Source organism: Dicentrarchus labrax, unplaced genomic scaffold (assembly GCF_905237075.1).
Source record: "Dicentrarchus labrax unplaced genomic scaffold, dlabrax2021, whole genome shotgun sequence".
Classification (NCBI taxonomy): Eukaryota; Metazoa; Chordata; class Actinopteri; family Moronidae; genus Dicentrarchus; species Dicentrarchus labrax.
In genome coordinates, this window is record NW_026136715.1 from 28,334,379 (window position 1) to 28,355,542 (window position 21,164).

Below are 21,164 nucleotides of genomic sequence, written 5' to 3' on the forward strand. Positions count from 1 at the left end.
TTCATTCATATCACTATGTCAAACTGAAAAGCTCAGTTTGGAATCGCAAACTCTAATGACTTCCCGATTTAATATAATTAGGTCATATTCAGTCATAAATGTTGAACATTAGAGTTTCTTACTCGAAGAAGCAGCTCATCTGTGAACAGAGTAAATTACCATAGAAAGGGGTTCCCGGGGTGAAAGTAATCACTGACACACAGCCTGCCCCCCACAGTCTACTGCCAGTAGTTGTGTATGTGTAAGAAATGTATCTGTAACAATGATGCTCAATGAATCAGTTGTATACCCTGATGTAAAATCCTGTAAAGACTCGTTTCAACCAAGGCCATTTGAAGGCTGGTACCTAGTTTCAAACCAGTTCTTTATGTTTTGACAGCCCACGAACCAGCTCTTGGTCAGGAAAACTGCTTCCACTTAACTGGTCTAGAACAGTTAAGTTCCAACAGGAGCTTGAGAAACTTGAAGTCAAGAAAGATAGAAAGACGCTTTGGCCTGGTGTCAGTATATGACAACCTAGAAATAAGACTTAACAATCGACTAACTAATTTTTCAAATGCCATTAGGAGCAGTAGGAGATGCCAGAGGAACCAGATTTTTTCACAGATTATCTGTCTCATGTACTACTGTCAGGATATAGTGAAAGTTTCAACAAATATGAAAAAGAGCTGCAGGCCCTATCTAGAGCCAGTGTTTGATTTGTCCTTTCTGGGCTACTGTAGAAACATGTCAGGCTCCGTGGAAGGCGACCCACGGCATCTGTAGATAAAAACCGCTTGTTCTAAGGTTAAATACAATGATTACTACATTCAGGTGATTATAGACTAATAAAAACATACAGATGAATGTGAATCTGCACATACAGAATTCTGCACAGCAAAGCTAAGACATTTCTGTGATCTTAGAATAAGAAAAACACAGACTGGAACTCAAAATAAAATAAATAAATTGATAAAGTAAATAGGGTAATTTATTCAATTATACTTTAAGAATGCAACAGGGGGAGCATGTATATATGGACAAAAGGAGAGTTTAAACAGTGACAAATTTGGGCATATGGGCATGTATAACTAATCTGTCATAGCATGAACGTTCTATATCAGCAAAAGACAGGGTGGGTTTTTTTTTTCAGTTTGATACAGTTTTTTGCGGCTGAGAGCAGAAACTCCTCATGCTAGTAGCTTATGTGGTCAGGAGGGCCAGTGAGGCTCTTACTGCTGATAGAAAGAGGGTGGGTACTCAGTTTTGACACTCACTGATGCAGTTTGGTGTCAAAATGTCAAAAATGTCAAATTTAACACATTCATTTGAATAGATTTAAAAAATAATGTGTTAAACATTTCAAATTAATATTATGATCTGTTACAGAATTGAATTAAATTGAATGGAATTACAGCCACATTTTAAATCAATGAAAAATAACATTTATTTAGAAAAATGTCAGAAGATTTGTAAATGTATTGATCTGCTACCTTTTGAGATTTCTATTCAATACTAATGTGCCACAATAATGTATTGTTGTTTTTTTCTTGTTTTTGAGTTCAAATTTCCATGAAAATACTGATATATGTGGTTGTTTGTGATTAAATCAGCATATATTTCAGCCACCCTCTGGACAGGACACCACATGAATATTTCTATGGATCCGCCCCTGCGGGGGTGGGGGTTAGAGGATGGATGGTTGAACTGGCTGATGAACAGTTCTTGTCAGATAACGTCTTTGGGGTCGTGGCCCGGTCGTTGAGATTCACTGTGCTAGAGACAGCACGTTACATAATGCTCTGGATATGTAGCTTGGCCATTGTATAAACACACGTGTGATATCAGCTTTGCGTTACTCAGCAACAGTATGTTTTCAAAATGTATTATATAACATCAGATCATTTATTCAGTATCCTCTATCTTCGCTACAGGATTACAAAGGGCTTTTTGTCATTTTTAGGCTTTGAGTGACAGGCCAACGTCAGACTTTGGAAAAAAGTTCTCAAACTAAAATATACAGTATAGTGCAGCACACACACACACACACACACACACACACACACACACACACACACACACACGCACAGAGTTGTGTTCCTGTCACACAGAGTGAAGAATAGGACCTCAGGGCGAATCACTGAGGAGACAGCTGGCGGAAGTTTTGATTTAAAGGCTGAAAATTAGATGAATAAATGTATTTTCGACTCTCCAACATCCCATACACACACACACACACACACACACACACACACACACACACACACGGCAGTAACCTTACATGGGCTGCGGTATACAGAGGAGAATATCCTGTTTGGTTGCAGGCAGTAATTGAATGGAACAGTCAAGGAGCAGAGCTCTGGGAAACATTGTCTGCAACTGTAGACAAAGAAGAAAAAAGCCATTTCTCACTATCGACCGCTCATATTATTGCTGGACTGTGGCCCTTTCCCCCTTGTCTGTCCAGGAATTGAGCTGTAACGCTGGGCACACGCACACTACACACACATCTAGCTGTCACAGAGACGTCCAGGAAGACATAATGCTGCGGAGAACGTGAAGGAAGGGGAAATGTAAGGCCCCTTGGAGCTGAATCTTTCTCTCTTACAAAAACACACACAGCAAAATAGATACTTCTTTTTTTGAAGGATGGGTCAAGGTACGGAGAGCTCTGACACACCAGAAATTGTTACAGTCATCATGGCCTTGACACCAGTCTGACCCCAGACTCAATGCTTTCTAAATCAAATCCAAGATTTTTTTGTCTGCACTTAATCTAATAGCCTACATAACCTTACAGTAGTAAATTACATGTGTGTATAGCAGGTGGGCAGAGAAAACTGTACTGCAAAGGGACAGCATGTAACATACATACTCAGCTCTGATCGGACTTTTATTCAATTCAGTTCAATTTTATTTGTATAGCGGCAATTCATAACAGAAGTTATCTCAGGACACTTTTCAAATAGAGCAGGTCTAGACCGAACTCCTTTTAACATTATTTACAGAGACCCAACAGTACCACCATGAGCAAGCACTTGGCGACGGCAGCAAGGAAAAACTGCCTTTTAAGAGGCAGAAACTTCGGACAGACCTTTTTTAGGCACAGTGGCAGCTTTAACCAATACATTTTCCAGAGAGCAAATCTCTACTGGGGAACCGATTGAGCATAACCCCCTAGTTGCAAGTATCTAAAGATTTGGGCTTGCTCTAAGCCATACTCTGTCCCTCAACTGAGAGAATGATTTCATTGCTAACTCATCATACAGATTCTTTACACAAATTATCCCTACCTCCCGCCATCTCCAAAATCCAGTATCTAAGCAGGAATGAGGGAAGTGAGGGTTATTTACCACAGCAAGAAATGATGATCCCATCATTGCATAATATTGTACCAGGTTCTCTCTATAAACAGTAAATCGGATGATAATAATGATTTGCATCCTATCATTTCTAAATCTGTGAATACTGGTTTAGAATCTTCTTTCATCCAATGTAACATATGAGTCATTTGAGAAGCCCAGTGATAGAAACTAAATTAGGTACCGAGAGGCCTCCTTTAGTTATAGAAAGCTGCAGTTTTACTAATTTAAATCTTGGATTTTTATTATCCCATATGAACTTAGATACATATTTATGCAAATGTATAATTTTTTTAATCGGTTGGCAACATCTGAATGGGATACAATATCCTTTGTAATATATTCATTTTAATTAAAGCAATCCTTCCCATAATATAAAAACAAAGCACTGACCATCTTTGCAGGTCATTTTTGATATTTGCTATAATTGGGACTATATTATGTTTTGTTAATTGCTTCAACTCATGTGGATGAAAAATACCAAGGTATTTGCTATCATCTTTATTGATCTGAAATGGAATAGTTTGATTGCCCTCTCTTAATTTGCCCAATGGTAGGGCTACTGACTTCCCAAAATTAATCTAATAAAATCTAGCCTGAAAAACTACTAAATATATTGATAACCTTAATGATTTCTGGTAAAGGGGTTCTTGGGTTGGTCAAGAACAACAAGATATCATCTGCATACAAGACAATCTTGTGCATACTTTTCATAGTTTTTATGCCAGATATTTTTTCATTACATCTACTAGCTTCTGCCAGGGGTTCCATTACAAGAGCATACAACAGCGGTGATAGGGCACACCCTTGTCTTGTACCCAGGGACGGCTGGTATATATGGTTTAACACGGCTTTTACAGTAAAGATGAAAAACTACTATTAAAAACCTTAGAACATATTGTTTTGAATTTTGGTAGAACCTAGAGCAACAACAGCACAAAAAAATGACAGAAAAAACCCAGGATATATAATATATCTTGGATTTTTTGTGTTTCATATCTGAACTGCTGACCACAGATGACAATCAGCCACATCCAGATGTGGACACAGCTGCAGTCGCTGCAACACCGCGCAGAATGCGGTGCTCTGATAATGTGTCAGTAGCCGCACAGTGCTGTGACTTATTGGTCGAGAAGTCAAAGGCTCGTTTTGAAAGCCAGGCACTTGTTGTCTTTGCATGTGAACATTACCCAATGATCTACAGGGAGAAACTGAAAGGTGAGCTGACGGTGAGGTACAGCACTGTGGAGTCTGACATGGTGATTAACTTGTTTGCATCACAGAAAGGCCATCGATGTGAGCGGGGTTTTAAATAAGGTATGCCCAAGCTCTGAAACAACTCTCTCTTCTACAAATAATTATTTTTGCTTTGCTTTTATAGATTTATTTTTGGTACATTGTGTTGCAAATTCTTGCTGGTACTTTTCTATAATGTAGTTGTAGCGCAATTGGCATGTGCTGATGGGTACAGAGGAGAGAGAAAGAGAGAGAGAGAGAGATTTTCTTGTTTTGGGTATGTCTCCCCAGTGTTGCCGTAGAGCCCTTGCTATAACAAAGTATACAGTGTTGTTGCTGTAACTTGATGTGATGCGGCTGTTGCTGCTGTGTGACGTATTGATGAATGTAATGCATTTGTCAGCCCACCCAAAATCTCCACCAGCCATCACTGCTTCTACCTCTATTTATTCTAAAAGCATATAAAAGTATACCATTCACTAAAATAGCAGATTTTGGTCCTGTATAAAGCAATTTAACCAAATTAATAAATGTTTCAGGAGAAGAGAATTTATGTGGGAAAATATACATCCATTCAATTCTATCAAATGCTTTCTCATCATCCAAGCTTACTATATGTAAATCTTTGTTCTTATTTTTAGTATACTGCATGATTCGTTTCATGTCTTAACAGAACATGAATTTTGCGTCACCAATACGCACATAGGTGTAGTGTGAAATTAGCAGTATTGCCAAATTTATGGCAAACCAATAATGAGTCCCATTACCACATATTGCATCTTTTTCAGGAGGCTCATGCCTCACCCAGAGACCTAATAATAAAAAATAAAGATGTCGTCTGACTCTATGTCACAATTAAACCAATCACATGATTCTGTGTTGCACAACTAGGCAGGTCAACCAGGTGTAATAATTTATGTACAGTCCCTTAGTGTTTTTGCAATAAGTTATCTTTGGTTAAAACAGGTATTGTCACTTTTTCCCACAGTTGCTAAATAAAGAAGGAACCTGAAGAAATACAGGAAGAGTTGAGGAAGTTTTTGTTACAGGAAGTATTCATAATTTATAATTATAATTTGTAAAATCCTTTTTTAAAACAAACAAAAAGTCAGGGAACCCACAGCTGAAGTAGGGGTAGGTTGATATTGAAATAATACAGACGGGTCCTCAAGCATCCCTAACCCTCATTCCTCCAGTCACACTCTAGATGTTTCACCCTGACATAGCTGTAATGAAGCCCCTCAATTTACAAACAATTGGGTGTAAATGTGGCTGTAAGAAGTATTTGTGAGTGGAGGAGCTGTCTCTGTAGCCCTCACTGAGAGAAAAGGGCTGGAGCTGATAGCTCTGTGTGGCTTTGTTTGGGGATAGGATGGGTTGGGGGTGCAAGTATTGACTTACTTAATTACAACTATTAAGAATCTTTATTCCATTGATATTGCAGCTTGGTAAAACATTTAATTAATAACCTTCTTAGGTGCTCTAATATCAATGTTTAAATATCTAGAGATGTTACAATACTGTTTTTTGCTTCTCGTTACCGGTTCCGATACCTGAACTTTGTGTATCGACCGATACTGAGTTAACTGGAAATAATTTTGAGCTTGACTTATTTTGACTTAAAGAATTTAGGTTGGACAATTAATTTAAAGTCTTATTTGAGTTGTAAAACAAATTAAGTTAACTGAACTTGAGAAAACTTGTTCAATAAGATATCAAGATATTAAGTTGAACCAACAACTGTTCGGTCACAATGACACTAACATTACAAACACATTAACATTTTCTCAATTTGATGAATCAGATCTTTATTTCACACAAAGAACTTCTCCTGATTCTCCAGCATTGGCACAATGACATGTGAAACTGCTTCCAGTGACATGTAAGGGGATGATGACTGAATTCAGTAACCATCATCATGGTTAACAATGTTTTTATTATTTTGAAAACAAACATCCATTACTTGTCTTAAAATGTAGTTGGTAAACCTGTACTTGTATAGCGCATTTCTAGTCTTCCGACCACTCAAAGCGCTTTTACACTATGTGCCACATTCACTTAGTGATGGCAAAGTCCATCAAACAGAAACTAACTCATTCCTACACATTCACACACCAAGTGCAACTTGGGGTTCAGTATCTTGCTCAAGGATATGTCGACAGGTGGCAGGGAGGAGCCAGGGATCGAACCAACAACCTTCAGATTAGTGGATGACCTGCTCTACCTCTGAGCCACAGCTGCCCGAGTTCAAAAGATTTCAAGTTAGAAGAACTTAGAAATTTTGAAGCAGTCTGAAAGTAAAAACCTAAAAATTTTAAATTTGGTCAAATTGAAAAAATAAATCTTGTACATTTATGTTAAATTAATGAGAAAAGTTTAGTTGATTCCATTAAATTCCTGTGTTAGTTCTTGCTCTTACTGATCCGATACATTTTGATATGGGGATATCTTTAATTATTTGTCAACACCTATAGCTTGTTCTGTGAAGGAAGAGATGGCATGATATATATTCTAATATAACTCTGTTGTAAGCATACAAAATACAGCATGTCTTCATAGAAAATATTAAGTTTTTATCAATTATATGCATTAATAAAATACCTTTTGCAAACTCCATGTGTTGAAGTCCATAAGGTGCGGCTGACAGCCCCAGACCAAATCTAGTGAACCTTGAGTTAAAATTGAATTTGGGTCAAGAATGACCCTTGAAGCTCAACATGTCTTCATGAGCCCATCACAAACCTAGTGAATGATTTGTTTATGTGTATAAACAGTTAATAAATGCTTTATAACACACTAATGATTTGTTTGTGTGTATTCATTACTATGATTACATCTACTGTGTTATCAGCAGATGTTTCATAGGAGACGTTGTAATTGTTGACAAATACAATATAATAAACACTATCCTTATACCTCTCATTATGGTGTGTTAGAAACAGTTTATTAAGTCTATATATTAGATCAAGTGGTACCACGTGGGAAAGACCAGGTAGGAAAGGTCACCATTTTTTGCATTATGGGAAATGTAGGATCCAGTGTCTTTGGCACTTGACCGACAAAGTCAAGATGTCTCAGACTCTCAGATGTGTAGAGCTGGAATAAACACTTAACTAGTCTGAATCTGGTTGTGAAGCTTAAACGTACTACAAGGAGTTTTGGTGAAACAATCTCAATTTGATACTGGCGCCTCCATATGACCTACATAAACAAGACAATCAGAGAGAAGATTGGCTATTTCAATATACTTATTCTTAATGTCTGCCACTGGGTACGATTCGGTCAGATTTTGCGGTCAAGGGTTGCCAGAATCAACACAAAATGACAAATCCTTGTACGGGCTTTAAAAGTGTATTTTACAGGTTTCAAAATAGTCACCAGGGGAATACAATAACTGCAGAATTCATCTGTTTCAAATATTTGTGCGAATTTCATCCATCCTACAACATGTCTCCATAAAGTTGATCAGTGCATGAGTTCCTTTCCATTGAAAAACATTCTTAACTTGGTAGCCCTACAAAATGTTCTTGTTTTTAATATACCAGTGAATGTTTTGAGACATTTTATTCAGCACCTTGTTCTCCCATCTCATCAACAAACGTCCTGCTGTTCATTTCAAGCACCCACTTTACTCTTCTCCCTGACTAAAAATTCATCTGTCTGCATCTTCACATCGCACTGCGAAGGGCCTCTCCCAGTGTCAGATAAGACAGCAACATCTTGGCCAACAGTCATAAAGCTGGGCAGTGTTGTTGATGCACTGGTGCCTGGATGTCGCCATGGTGGCAGTAAAGCATTAGTCCTTGTTGCTGACAGGCCTGTATTTTCGTCGGCAGTGCAGCCAACTCGGACCCGGCCGCCATAAAGCAGAGTTGGAACACAACCTTTGGTCGACACTGTCGGCTTAAGCAACCGGCAGGAGAACACACCCTCCTTGTACACAAACACACACACACACACACACACACACAACTGTGTGCATTGGAGCTTAAATCTGCGAGGGCAAATATATCATAATGCACAAACATCTTTGCAGAAATGCCCAACAGATGAGCAGAGTAAGCTAACAGTAATAATTAAAGATTTGAAAATAGCTAAAAGTAATGTAATGAATAGATAAATAGTTGAAATAGTAAGATAAAAGTAATGGCTAAAACACTTGAAATATTTAGCTAAATCATAGAGTTTAAATTGTTAAAGTAATGATGAAGATATTTGTGAGATTCACAGATTTTTGTAAGTCAAATTAATAAAATGCGAATCAGTTTATTAACCTCAACAGATTCCAAAGAGCATCAAACAAAGAGAGGCAACAGAGTGAGAGAGTTCTTTAGAACATTATAACAATAAAATTCCCTTACATATTGACAAAATACATAAAACAAAATTACATTATTATGTTTAGAATAATTTCACACTCTTTTCCTTTTGCCTTCAATTTTTGAAATGAAAAACTGAGTCATTGCACTTTCATTATTGTCAAATATTACACTTCTGATATGTAGTCATTATGTCAGAAACCAAATGACTGCTCCTGATTTTCAGATGAATCGTATAAGATGCAGTTTATATCTGCTGTATCTTGTAAAAACAATTCCCTCATATAATCTAAGCGTCACAGTTTAGAGGCCATACAACACAGCAGCCATTCTACAGCAATGAGCAACGGGCTATAACTGGCTGGTTTTACTGTCCACTGTGACTTTTACCTGTCCTTATCTCAACATAAATAATGTGCCTATAAAAGTTAATCATCTACACATTAGTAATGAGACATGTTCAACAGCCATAAAGGTGGCATTTCTGCCCATTTTCCGCTTTTCTTTCTGCGATGACAACAATACGTCCGAACTGCAGAGAGGTTGATATTGACGAACACCAGCGACAGCAACAAAAACTTAATGATACTAGAATCAGCTATAAAAAGGAGTTACTATATCCATATCTTTTTACATTCCACTTGATTGTCTTTGCATTGGTGTATTTGGTGTTTCTCCAAAAATAGAGATTTCTTTTAATAATAGGTAGTTCCCGTTGTTATACTGTTGTGAGTTCAGGAGAGCCAGGGTCAGTGTTTAGTCCTGGTTCAGCTGTGTTCTTTGGCTGAGCCATCAAGTGGGTGTGCTGTGGGTAATACACATCCTTTTATGAAAACCGCAGTCCAGGACGAGTACCCTGTCTCCTTGTTAAGCTAAAGTATGTTTTGAGGTGAGCTGTGCTGAGCCTGTCAGTATGTTACAGTATCTGATATGGCGAGCGGATTCGATGTCCTCAGGTCAAGTGAGCCTGAAAACATTCAGCCATCAGATACTGTGTAAGCCCCAGTTTAATGTTTATGCGACACTGTTCCTCCACAGCTTCAGAGGGAGGAGGAACAGCTACAGGATGGAGAGGGGGTCATGACAGAGCCAAAGTGAGCTGTGTGGCGTCAGTGTATCAGTCTTGTTGGTTGATGCGGCTCATGCTTGAGACAGAGCGCACCAGGAGTTCTGTGAGGCCAAGGAGGTTGGGGTAAAGGGATAATCCTCATATTTAATGTCCACATGTCCTGACCCGATGCTGTCCAACTGAGAAGCCGTCTGCAGGGAGGAAAGATAGATTTCAATAGAGCATGTTTAAAAGTGATTTTACACATTAAAGTTAAATTACTCATCATGAGGAGTACTAAACGGCTGTATAACGACTTCTGTGGTTCTGGAGCAAAATCTCTGAAGTCTGAGAAAATAACCCTGATGAAATTAAAGCTGCAGTAGGTAACTTTTATAAAAATAACTTATAACTTATATTTGCTGACACTTTCCCTATATCCTGACAGTAGTGCACGCTCTAAGCTTTAACGAAAACAACCAATCAAAGCCAAGAAAGATAGTCAAAGCCAGGTTGTTAAATATCGATGCTGGGAATGAGACTAATCAACTATCTTCGAGTGTCCAGTCCAAAGCATCTTTATTTCTTTCTCAGCTCTGATTGGTTGTTTTTCGTTCAGGCCTGATGGATTCTTTCAAATGCCATTAGGAGCCAGTGGTTTGTCCGTTCTGGGCTACTGTAGAAACATAGCGTTAACAGCATTAACCTACAAGGACCGCCAGAACTATATTTGTATGGAAAGGAGGTTTACCTGAGTGGCAGATGCAACGGTCTGTCCAGCATAGGGTGAAGGGGCCATACTGGGTTCGCTTTTAATGGTGGAGGCGTGTTCAGAGACTGAGAGGGAGGTTGGAGAGCTAGTCTCAGAGGTGGTGGATCCTAAACAATCAACAGGAAATCAAATTAGTTATTAGATTGAGCAGGGCTGTCATGATATCAGATTTTCACTATACTATTGTAGTGGCTAAAATAAATTATAATGACAACATTATGACAAAAAATTTAAATATCACAATTACTGTTAATATTTGTGGTTTAAAGACACTAGAATGATTTGCTGAGTCTGATTTAACATTGTTTCTCCTACCTGTGGATGTTTTATTCTTGGGCATCTTGGGTTTGCGCTTCCTGGTCTGAATGCTCTCTTTCTTCATGGCCAGAGGTCTGGGAACCTGCAGGGGAGAAGAGCCACACACATTAGTCAAGCGTACCTCCCCGTGCCTGATACACCAGAGGCCACAGTGTCACGACAACCCACACAAGCTTCCCTCCCACACTGCCGCTCTGATAACAATGACCACAATGCCCTTGGATAGGCTTTACACTGTGCAAATAATGAACTGCTCCCTGCTGCAGTAGACTTTTGCCAGAGGAGCTGTTTCACATGCAGGTTAGTGGGGAATGACACAAGGAGACTGGCTAACATTTTAGCCCAAATAAAGAGTTAAGAGGACCCTACAGGGCGACCTACCCCATGCAGCTTCATGTAGAGGCCGCAGGCGTTACAGACAGGCTCCCCCTCAGCGTTGCGTCTCCACAGTGTGGTGGTGCTGGTGTGGCAGTTAGTGCAGCAAAGGCCGGCCCGACGAGATGTGGTCTGCTGTAGGTATAGAGAGGAAAAAAACGACATTTAAATTAAAAAAACAATTTGACTTTTGTTGCCAATGAGAAACCACAGATAGGCTCACAACTCACATCTTGGTACCCTAGAACTATCGTTTGAGATTTGATATGTTCCCTTAACATTCAGAACGAATTGCAGAATTGCAAATCCTCATTATGTGTGACTATCAGCTTGCTTTAGCACAAGTGTGGAGCCAAAGAACCACAACAACAGCAGAGAGTCACGTAACTCTGGAGAGCCTCATCTAAAAACGTCCCATCCAAGGGCAAGGTCGCTGCAGGACAAATAAAAACAGACAAAAAGGGCCAGTGGCTGATTATTGGGTAACTCACAGCCACAGCTGCTCTGGAGAGGCAAGTTCCTGGGAAATACACAGCCGTGAAGCCTTGACACCCGCCAACCCACCGTAACTGCACCACCACAGTGTTCCAGTTCTATTTACTCAGTTCCAATGCTCACACTACAAACACATTATTACCTGCTTTTACCTCAGTAGTGGCATTACATCTACTGTATAGAAGTTTACATGAGGTGGATTTTGCAATATTAATTAATTCAGGCACAATTCACTTTTTTTTGTGTATGAGAATTGAACATATTCTTAATGCAAACTAGGAGCCCTTATAGTGTTGTATTACATGTATTATAGGATTATTATTACAGGTACATTATCATGTGAGCAACCTTTTTAATGCTATAGCTGATTAAAATGGAGATTGTTTCAACTTTCATTTAGGTAGTCCAATCTATGAAAGTGCTCAAACAGTAATTCAATTAATAGATGATGGACGGAAAATGGACCGTAAAAGGCCTTTTTAGTCACAGTTGACAGTTATACATGCGCTGCAGGTGTAAATGATAACATTAACAAGAGCTGAATTCCATTTAGCTTCTTCAGTTTTAGGCTCCGGTCACACGGCTTACTGGGACACTTGAGCAGAACAGAGTCAATGTTATCAGTTATATCTGCAGTGAATCTATTTTGATCATCAGTTAATTGTTGAATTTATCAGGCACAATCATTCTCTAGTTCCAACTTCTCCAACTTGAGGATTTCCTGCATTTCTCAATTTTATAAAACCATAAACAGATCATCTTTGGGTTTTGGACTTTTAGTCAGACAAAAAAGCAATTTGAGGAAATTATTTTCGCCTTTTTTCACTATTTTTTTGGTAAATTTACAGAAACTATAAATGAGAAAAACCATCAAAAATGTATACACATACATATTTATGATTTAGGGTGGTGTAAAATGGAAATACTAGTAATAAAGTAAAGTACCTCAACAAATTATCTGTCTTTGTCTTTTTATGCTTTTATTTGCCTACAATACTGTTTATAATAAGGTGGGTAAATAAACATTTTATTATTTTTATTAGACCAATAAAGGAAAAGTCTTGCATTCAGATTGTTACTTCAATAAAAGTACAGAGGTGTTATTGGCTAAATGTATTAGAAGAATCCAAAGGAAAAGTGCCCTTTAAACAGAATGGCTTCTTTAGAGCGTTATATTATTATATTATTTGATTAATATTATTGGTGCAATAGGATTTCATGTTTAAACTGTGAACTGGTTGGAATGGAGCTCATTGTAATATTGTATGGTAGTTTAAATTATAACAATTTATTACGACACATTTTAATGAAAAATCATAATCTGACGAAGAGCTTGTAGTGTCGTAAAATGCATATTATTATTATTATTATTACTTTGGTGTTGTGTGTTTGTGAACACTGTTTTTGTGGCCCATCATTGTTTATTGTATTATATGTAAAATTATTTCACTTATTTCACTGTAATGCGAAAAAAACATTCTTGATTAAGTACTTTTTAGGCAGTAAGTAGGTTTTCACAGTTCACTAACCCTAACCCAAATAGAAATTACAAAATTGAGTCAGTATCACTTAAAATTATTGATGCTACTTGACCATGGATGTTTTGGACTGATAAAATTGAGTTAGCTTTACTTAAGATTCTTATTTTTTATTTTTTATTTAATTGAGTTAACTTACCTGGTTATACATTGTTTCTGAGCTTTATATTTGGCCTGTTTTGCATTTTATTCTTTTATTGACACTGTGTGATTCGTCGATTTTTTTTTTTTATTGTTTGTGTGTGTGTGTGTGTGTGTGTGTGTGTGTGTGTGTGTGTGTGTCTCACTAGTCGTTTCTGCGGTTTGATGAGCGGCCTGTTGATCCCGTTCATCTTGTGGTAGAGGCCGCAGGCGTTGCACAGGTAGTGGCCGGTGCCGTCTCTGCGCCACAGCGGAGTGGACACGGAGCCGCAGTTGACGCACTCCCTGCCCTCGGTTGACATGTCGTCCATCAGGTCTGGACACCGGAGAAAAGACTCATTAAATCGGAGATCCAGAACATTTAAATACCCATCGATTCCATTCAGATACAGACTACTTATCTATATTCAAAAATATTCTGTGAGAGAATTTATGGCATCATCACAACCCTCTAAATGATCGACCTTTTATTGATCTATAATATTCCTCTAACTACTACTACTAACTCGCTTTTCTCCATCTCCCTCCCTTTATAATTTTGCTATTTCTCACGCCTAAATATACTGACTTCTGAGAGAGAACAGTTGTTGGATGTAATAACATAATTGCAATAAACAACATTCGTGTTTACGAGATTTTCCACTGAACTTTGGATGGCTTGGATGGGGGTTCTGGTCACGGGCCAATGCGTGATGAATAAGCCGGAGGAGGAATTTATACCCTCTCCCCTGCTCCATCCCCTGTGACGGAGAGATCAAACCCTCCGATGAATCAATGGGGAAACAGTCAGACTGATGGAGGGATCTGTTTGAGGAGAGGAGGGCGGTGCGTTATCAGCCTGAAGGATCCAGGGGTCCCCCTCCTCCATTCATCACTGCGCTGACACACGACGGACTCCTGACATTAATTGCCCAAATTCCTAATCTTTCAATTTAGAGGAGGACCTGAGAAAGACCATGCTGGTCAAGATAAAGCTGTCCTGAAGCTGCCCTCTTTTCTTTGAACTTGTGATTGTAGCTCTTATTATTCCAGAAGAACCAAATAAACGCTGAGCTAGTGGTTTATTGGGAAAACGAAAACAAAAAGACTGCGCTGTGCGTAACTTCCAATAGCCACTGGAATCATGTTTAACTGAACAGTCATAATATAAAAGCTTTTAGAAACGCAGAAGGCTATATTCATTACTAAACATAAATCTATGATATAGGAAGAAATATAATACTGACCATATTCAGTACAGAGGAACATTGCTGTAAGAGAAATGCACATAGGATAGGCTAATAAAGTGATGCATTCTTACGGCGGAGTACCGCACCTGTCCATGTTGGGCTCACCTACATTTAGTTTTGGTGTGATATTGGGGATTCCTGGGGACCCCAAGAATAAGCTACTGTAAGAAACATCCATCATAGTACAAGTATTTTCTCCCAAAACATTATTAGTTACTTAATTAATGCCATCTAAAAAATAGACTATTATTATTTTAGGAAGGATACTGCTAATTTGTGCGAAACTAAAATTAGATTAGATTAAACTTTATTGTCATTGCACAACTAAGACAACAAAATGTAGTTAAGCATTTAAGCAGAAGTGCAAGTGCAAAAGCAGTAAAGTGCAGAGTAATGTGCATATGTACAGGGAAATATAAAAAAATAACATTATAGATATATATATATGAATATACTAGCAGGATATATACAGTATGAGTATATATATATATATATATATATCATAGTGTATTCATTTAACTCTGTTCATTCTGTTAAAAAATAGACAGGGTTAGGAAAATCTGTCTCCTTCAAACTGAGTGACAGTGCCCCTGATATTGTGTGATACTTTAAATTAGAACCCATGACAAACATGGACCAGAAGTGAACATATAGGCTAATAATGCAATGTATTCTTATTTTGGAGTACGGCATGTGTCTATGTTGGGCCCACATACATTCAGTTTTGGTGTGAAATTCCTCCTTAACCCTCATCCTACCAACATATTTAAATCCACATTTAGATTTCTGGTGACCCCAAGAATAAAATATGGTAAGAAACAACTATGATATCAAAATGTTAACTTATTTCCTCTGAAAAAATGATTAGTTATTTAATTAATGCCATCTAAAAAACTGATTATTTTAGGAAAGCTAGAGTTAATTTGTGTAAAGTTGACATAGCACATGAGGAAATCCTTCAGAATGACTGGCAGTGCCCCTACCCCTCTGATAGTGTATGATAGTGTACTTTAAATTGGGACAAATGGCAAACACTAGAAATTAAAATAGAATATAGGCTAATAAAGTCATAGTGAAATGTATTTCATATCAAAATGTCCTCTCATTTCCTCAGGCCTCTAAACATAGGCCTATATATATTTTAAATTAGGAAAGATACAGTTAATTTGTGTAAATTTGACAGAGCACAGGAGGAATTCTGTCTCCTCCAAACTGACTGACAGTGCCACCCTCTGATAGTATACTTTAAATTAGGACCCAAGGCAAACATTAACACAATGAATAGTTCCATCTATCTGCACGATATGGTAAAAACATAATATTGCAACTATTTTTGAGAAATATTGTGATATGATTCACGATTAGTCTGGAAATTATTATTTCGGTATCACAAATGTAATTTTCACAGAAAAGCTATTAAAATAATGTTGATTTTTGGGTGTCTGTACCAAACAAACATGTTTTTTTTTAATCTTGAGAACTATATTTGTAGGCCAGGTCATCTGTGCAGCACTCCAGTACTTCATTATAATGCTGAATGTCACTCATTTTACTTTTATTAAAAGAATGGCAGCTTCTGTGATTTGCATATTGCACATGGTCATATTGCGATTTCGATAATATTGTGATTCATTGTTCAGCCCTAGTAGACTGCTATTTTTAAAAAGCACAAATTAAAACAGAAACGTAAAGTGATGATATGAAATCACTGGTGCACAAAATTGGACTGTGAGATATGACAAAAAATATACACTGTAAAATCAGCTAAGTTCATTAAAGTCAAAAAATTGTTGAAACAGATTACATCGAAATTTTTAAGTAAAACTAACTCAATTTTACTAAGTTAAGAAACATTCAGGATCAAGTAGCTTTAGTAATTTTAAGTGACACTGACTAAATTTTGTAATGTTTATTAGTAATCCGAAAAAAAAATACATACGAATATTTAACTTCCAAAATTGAGTTTGTGTTACTTCATTTTTTTTCAATGTAATCCGTTTCAGCAGTTTTTTTTTTTTGTTAAAATAATTTGTCGCATTACAGTGTACCTCTGGGGTGGATTCATTCAACCAACAAAAGACAATTAGATTAAATGAATTTGTTAATTAAGAGTTTGAGAGGTGTGAAACAGTCAAAAGGCCAGATCATCAAACTGTCTTTTGACAAACCATCAGATCAACGTCTGACTCTCGATTCTTTTTCTCATCATCAGCTTCAAACGCTCCTGTTAGTGACTCTCTGTATCAACGCTGCAGTAGAGATGTTTCAGGCCTGAGGTGAGAACTGCTCTGATTGTGTGCTTCTGTCTGCGTGTGTATTGAACTCTTGTCATCAAAAACACTGGACTGCTGCAGGAAGATTAAATTAACATTCATTTACTTGATTGTTTTAGCGACCTTCTTCTGAAGAATGTGTATTGTGTAAATGTGATGAAGGAGACTTTGATTGAATCACAACCAGTAGCCTACTGTCACAGGCCTCTCTCAGTTACTCTTTAACAATCACAAGGTGACATTTGAATTTTATTTATATTTTATTGCTGATATTTTTGAAGCTATAACTGATGGTAAAATATGGAAGAAGAAAACAAAATCAGTGTATGATTTACAGTATTTGCAAGTCAGGGTATGGGTGCTGTTAAACTGGGTCCTGATTTTGCACTTTTTAAATAACTTGAAATCGTTAAAATGTACAGAAGAGCACAAATCAAACAAAAATCCTTGTTTTGGGGACAGATTTGAACATAAAAGCAGCGAGTATTCATGACAAAATCAGCTCCTGGTTATGTATTTGTCAGTCTGGCTATTAGCACAATAATGTTTTCAGTGTTTTAAAAAGCTCAACTTTTCCTCAGACATTTGGTCTACTGATATGTGCGTCTTTCTTTTCAAGATTATGATAATAAATTGTATGGTTGATTTCAATTTGGTCTTGAAGTGGAAGTTAGGGGCCTGCTTACCCAGACTGGACCTTCTCCCGGACAGCCCTCCATGCCGTCCCTGCAGACTGATCACTCCGCTCTCGAAGGGTCCCGGCGTCCAAGAGGACGTCGCCATCTCCGGGCTCATGTACGCGTAAGGGCTGGAATATGAGCCTCCCACCGAGCGTACCAGAGCGCCTCCATACTGCTCCGCCCGCCCGCCGTTACCGAGAACCAGCGGGCTCTGGTAGCTCCCGTCCCGGCCGGTGTTGCTACTGACGGGCGGGCTGTGCGAATAAGAGAAGCCGTGCGGAGGGTGAGGGCTGCTGGGCGCAAAAGAGGAGCCGTCCGCGGCGCTCTGGGGCCAGCCGTGGTGCCCGCCGAGGCCGTGAGACTGGTGGGGCGACTCGCAGGTCTGCAGGTAGGGCAGCGTGGGCAGCATGGCTGGGACTCTGGTGGTGGGGATGTAGACCGGAGAGCTGGCCGAGGGGTGGATGTAATTCCCGGTGTCATGCGAGTAAGGGGACTGGTTGGAGGACAAGGCGAGGCTTTGGTACATGTTCACAACTGTTACGTCCTGTTTGGAGACTGGAGAACGAACGGATGGTTTCTTAGATTGCTCTCAGCCCTGTGGAGGTGATACTGTCCCCGCGTCAAGGCTCTTACACCCTCTCCAGGGGAATTATTGGAGGCCCTTTTGGACAAATGATTTAAGGGAAATATTCTGAGGACTCCCTCCTGTGAAAGAAGTAAAAAGAGCAGAAGAAAAGACTTTAGCCCTTCAAGTTTCAAAGGCATCTATCTTATTATTTAAGCGCTGAAATCCAAAAATAAAATCGTTCGCTCATTACACTTCTAGGCGTTAAACTAAGATTTGCATGAAAAAATAGTTTATAATCAGTCAGCACCATCAGTCAGATTCCACCTGTATCACTCTGACTGACACGAAACGGATTAAAATGACATTAACTGTCTGTGCGCTCAGATAGAGGCGGCTATCAGCGACCCCACACATCCTGCAGCTCCGCAACGCCTCATTAATTCATAACCATAACGGAAACCAAATCAAACAACACAGATAGCGCTCCGACCCGTATCTACCATGCATATATTTTCTATCAATAGAAACTCAAATCACATAAAACCTTGATAGTGGCTCTCTCGCTGCGCATAGGAGCAGCGCCGTTTCTTTCCAAGGACTCTCAGTGTATTATCTCACCAGATAAGGACGCTCGGGTGATAAAGCAGTCCGGTCCTTCAGCCGTCAGACCTCAGTAGAGGCGCGCAGCGGGCAAACTCTTGTCACTCGCAGATGGAGGGGGACGAGGGTGCACAGCGGAGCGTCTCCAAATTGTTTTAACGCGCAAAAGTTGCGGGAGATAAATTAAAGTTCGGGTTTTTTTGTTCCAGGACGACCGCGGCGTTCCTCTTCCTGCCCGCTGTATCTGGAGATAGTTACTGTCGCTGATAATTGCTGATATGGGTGTGCTCCTATTCGCTCTCCTACTGGAAAATTTGTACGGGAGAGAAACACGTGACGCAGCCCAGCTGCTACGAGGTAGGCCCTAGGTGGGGAGAGAGGGGAGGAGGAAAGGGGAGGGAGGAAAGGAGGACCCCTGGGTCGTGGAGAGGAGGATAGGGCCCAAAGATGTGGCCTGAGGGGCGCAAAAGCGGCAGCTATACATGTACTCACCTTTATCTGGGTTTATTCATCAGGAAGAATTTCAACGCTGGCTCGATGTGAAGGATAAAGGATTTAATACTTGGAGACTTTCTAAGTGTTATGCTTAAAATAACTCACATAGTGGATTGCCTTTGGGCGACAGTAATCAATGTGCGCCATATTAAATTAGGGGGACTTTAATGGTGCACGAATTCACACTTTTATTATTATTTCGTCTTAATGATAATGATGATGATCCGCCTTTAAATTCACACGTTTGAATGGCCACACGTTACTCAAATATAAAAATCCAACTGGGCCTCACCAGTTTTATGCGCTACTGACACCTAACGCTGATTCAATCGGACTATAACAATGCCCTAAAATGAACTGGAAAGAGAGAGTTTTAATAAGATAACTGCGGCTGAGTTCTGCTTAAAAGCTGCAGCGCGATAAGAAACAGGACGAATAACTAACCAATAACTGCAGGTTGTCAGAGGCTGCTGGAAATAATTTAGCACCACAGAGATACATAAACTAAAAACAAGAATGCTGGTCTGATAATCGTTGCCGTATAATATTAATAACATATTGTGGTGGGAATAGTTTTCACAGATTACAGTATTTTCTATTTTAAAATGTGAAAATTACACAAATAAAATATTTGTTATTCCTTCCCCAAGCAAACGCTCTGAGACTGAATTTAGACCTTCATGTGGGGAAATAAAATCTACGGAAAATATATTAACAGAATAACATAATCACTCAGATGTTAGTTTTATTTTTAAGTGTCATGAAATTTAAAGATGCACTGCGATCCGTTGAGAAATAAAGAAAATGCTCTTAAATGTGTTTAATTGGTTTATAGTGAATATATACATGTATGTCTCTGCCTGGGCCCAACGGAGCTTATTTTCTTTCCTAGGGTTATTCTTTGTTTAGGGCTGTGTTGTGTTTCCGATTTAAACATTAAGGTCTGACACTGTAAATGTCTCTTAATTCATCCTTCACATCCGTCCATCTCCGTCAAGGATAAATGGAGTCTGTCTGTCTGCTCGCCTTCTTCTTCTAATGGCCGAACACTTGAGGCCGATTGGTGAAACGGCTTCGCATGCAGATATACTTGTTATTTATAGAATTTGAAATATTATATTATACAGTCATTTCACTGCTCGAAATTGTTGTGTCCTTTAATTAGAATATGGCAGTTAAACATTTATGCCGAAATTGAAATAGGTAGATTCACTTTTTTAAACCTTTATTTATTTATATCTATTTCCGTTTTATTTTTCTGCCGCTGGATTTTACTTTTTGAATAAGTAGGGCAAGTGGATGTAAAAGGAAACATTTTTAAATGTGGCTTTAACAGGGGCGGATCTAGGGAGGTATATATATATATATACTAATTTAATCAGTCTGCTTGAAAACCCCCGAAATGATATACATATATTATGAACATTAATGAATATTTGAACTGAAAACTTTATTGTGGCACACTGAATAGAAATATGTGAAGGTGGTATTAGAAATCATTACATTGTTTTATTTCCAAATTGGAAGACATTTTTTTTCCAATTGCAGGTAACTTCTATAAAAATCACTTTTTGTCATATTTGCTGAAGCTTTCACTATATCCTGACAGTAGTACATGAGACAGATAATCTGTGAAACAATCTGCTTCCTCTGGCTCCTCCTGGTGCTCCTAATGATATTTACAAGAATCCACGGCCTGAACGAAAACAACCAATCATTGCTGAGAAAAATTAAAA

General features: G+C 38.6%; 1 protein-coding gene across 1 annotated transcript; it reads right to left on the minus strand.

Moving 5' to 3' along the window:
* Positions 1-8,827: 8,827 nt before the first annotated feature.
* On the minus strand, positions 8,828-19,228 carry gata5 (GATA binding protein 5). Its single transcript, XM_051426087.1, has 7 exons — positions 18,952-19,228; positions 17,772-18,470; positions 13,730-13,899; positions 11,416-11,544; positions 11,032-11,116; positions 10,696-10,823; positions 8,828-10,156 (listed from the first exon to the last, which is right to left on the minus strand). Exons 2-7 carry the CDS (start codon positions 18,289-18,291, stop codon positions 10,037-10,039), a joined length of 1,152 nt encoding a protein of 383 aa, XP_051282047.1. The 5' UTR covers positions 18,292-18,470; positions 18,952-19,228; the 3' UTR covers positions 8,828-10,036.
* Between the last annotated feature and the right edge of the window lie 1,936 nt (positions 19,229-21,164).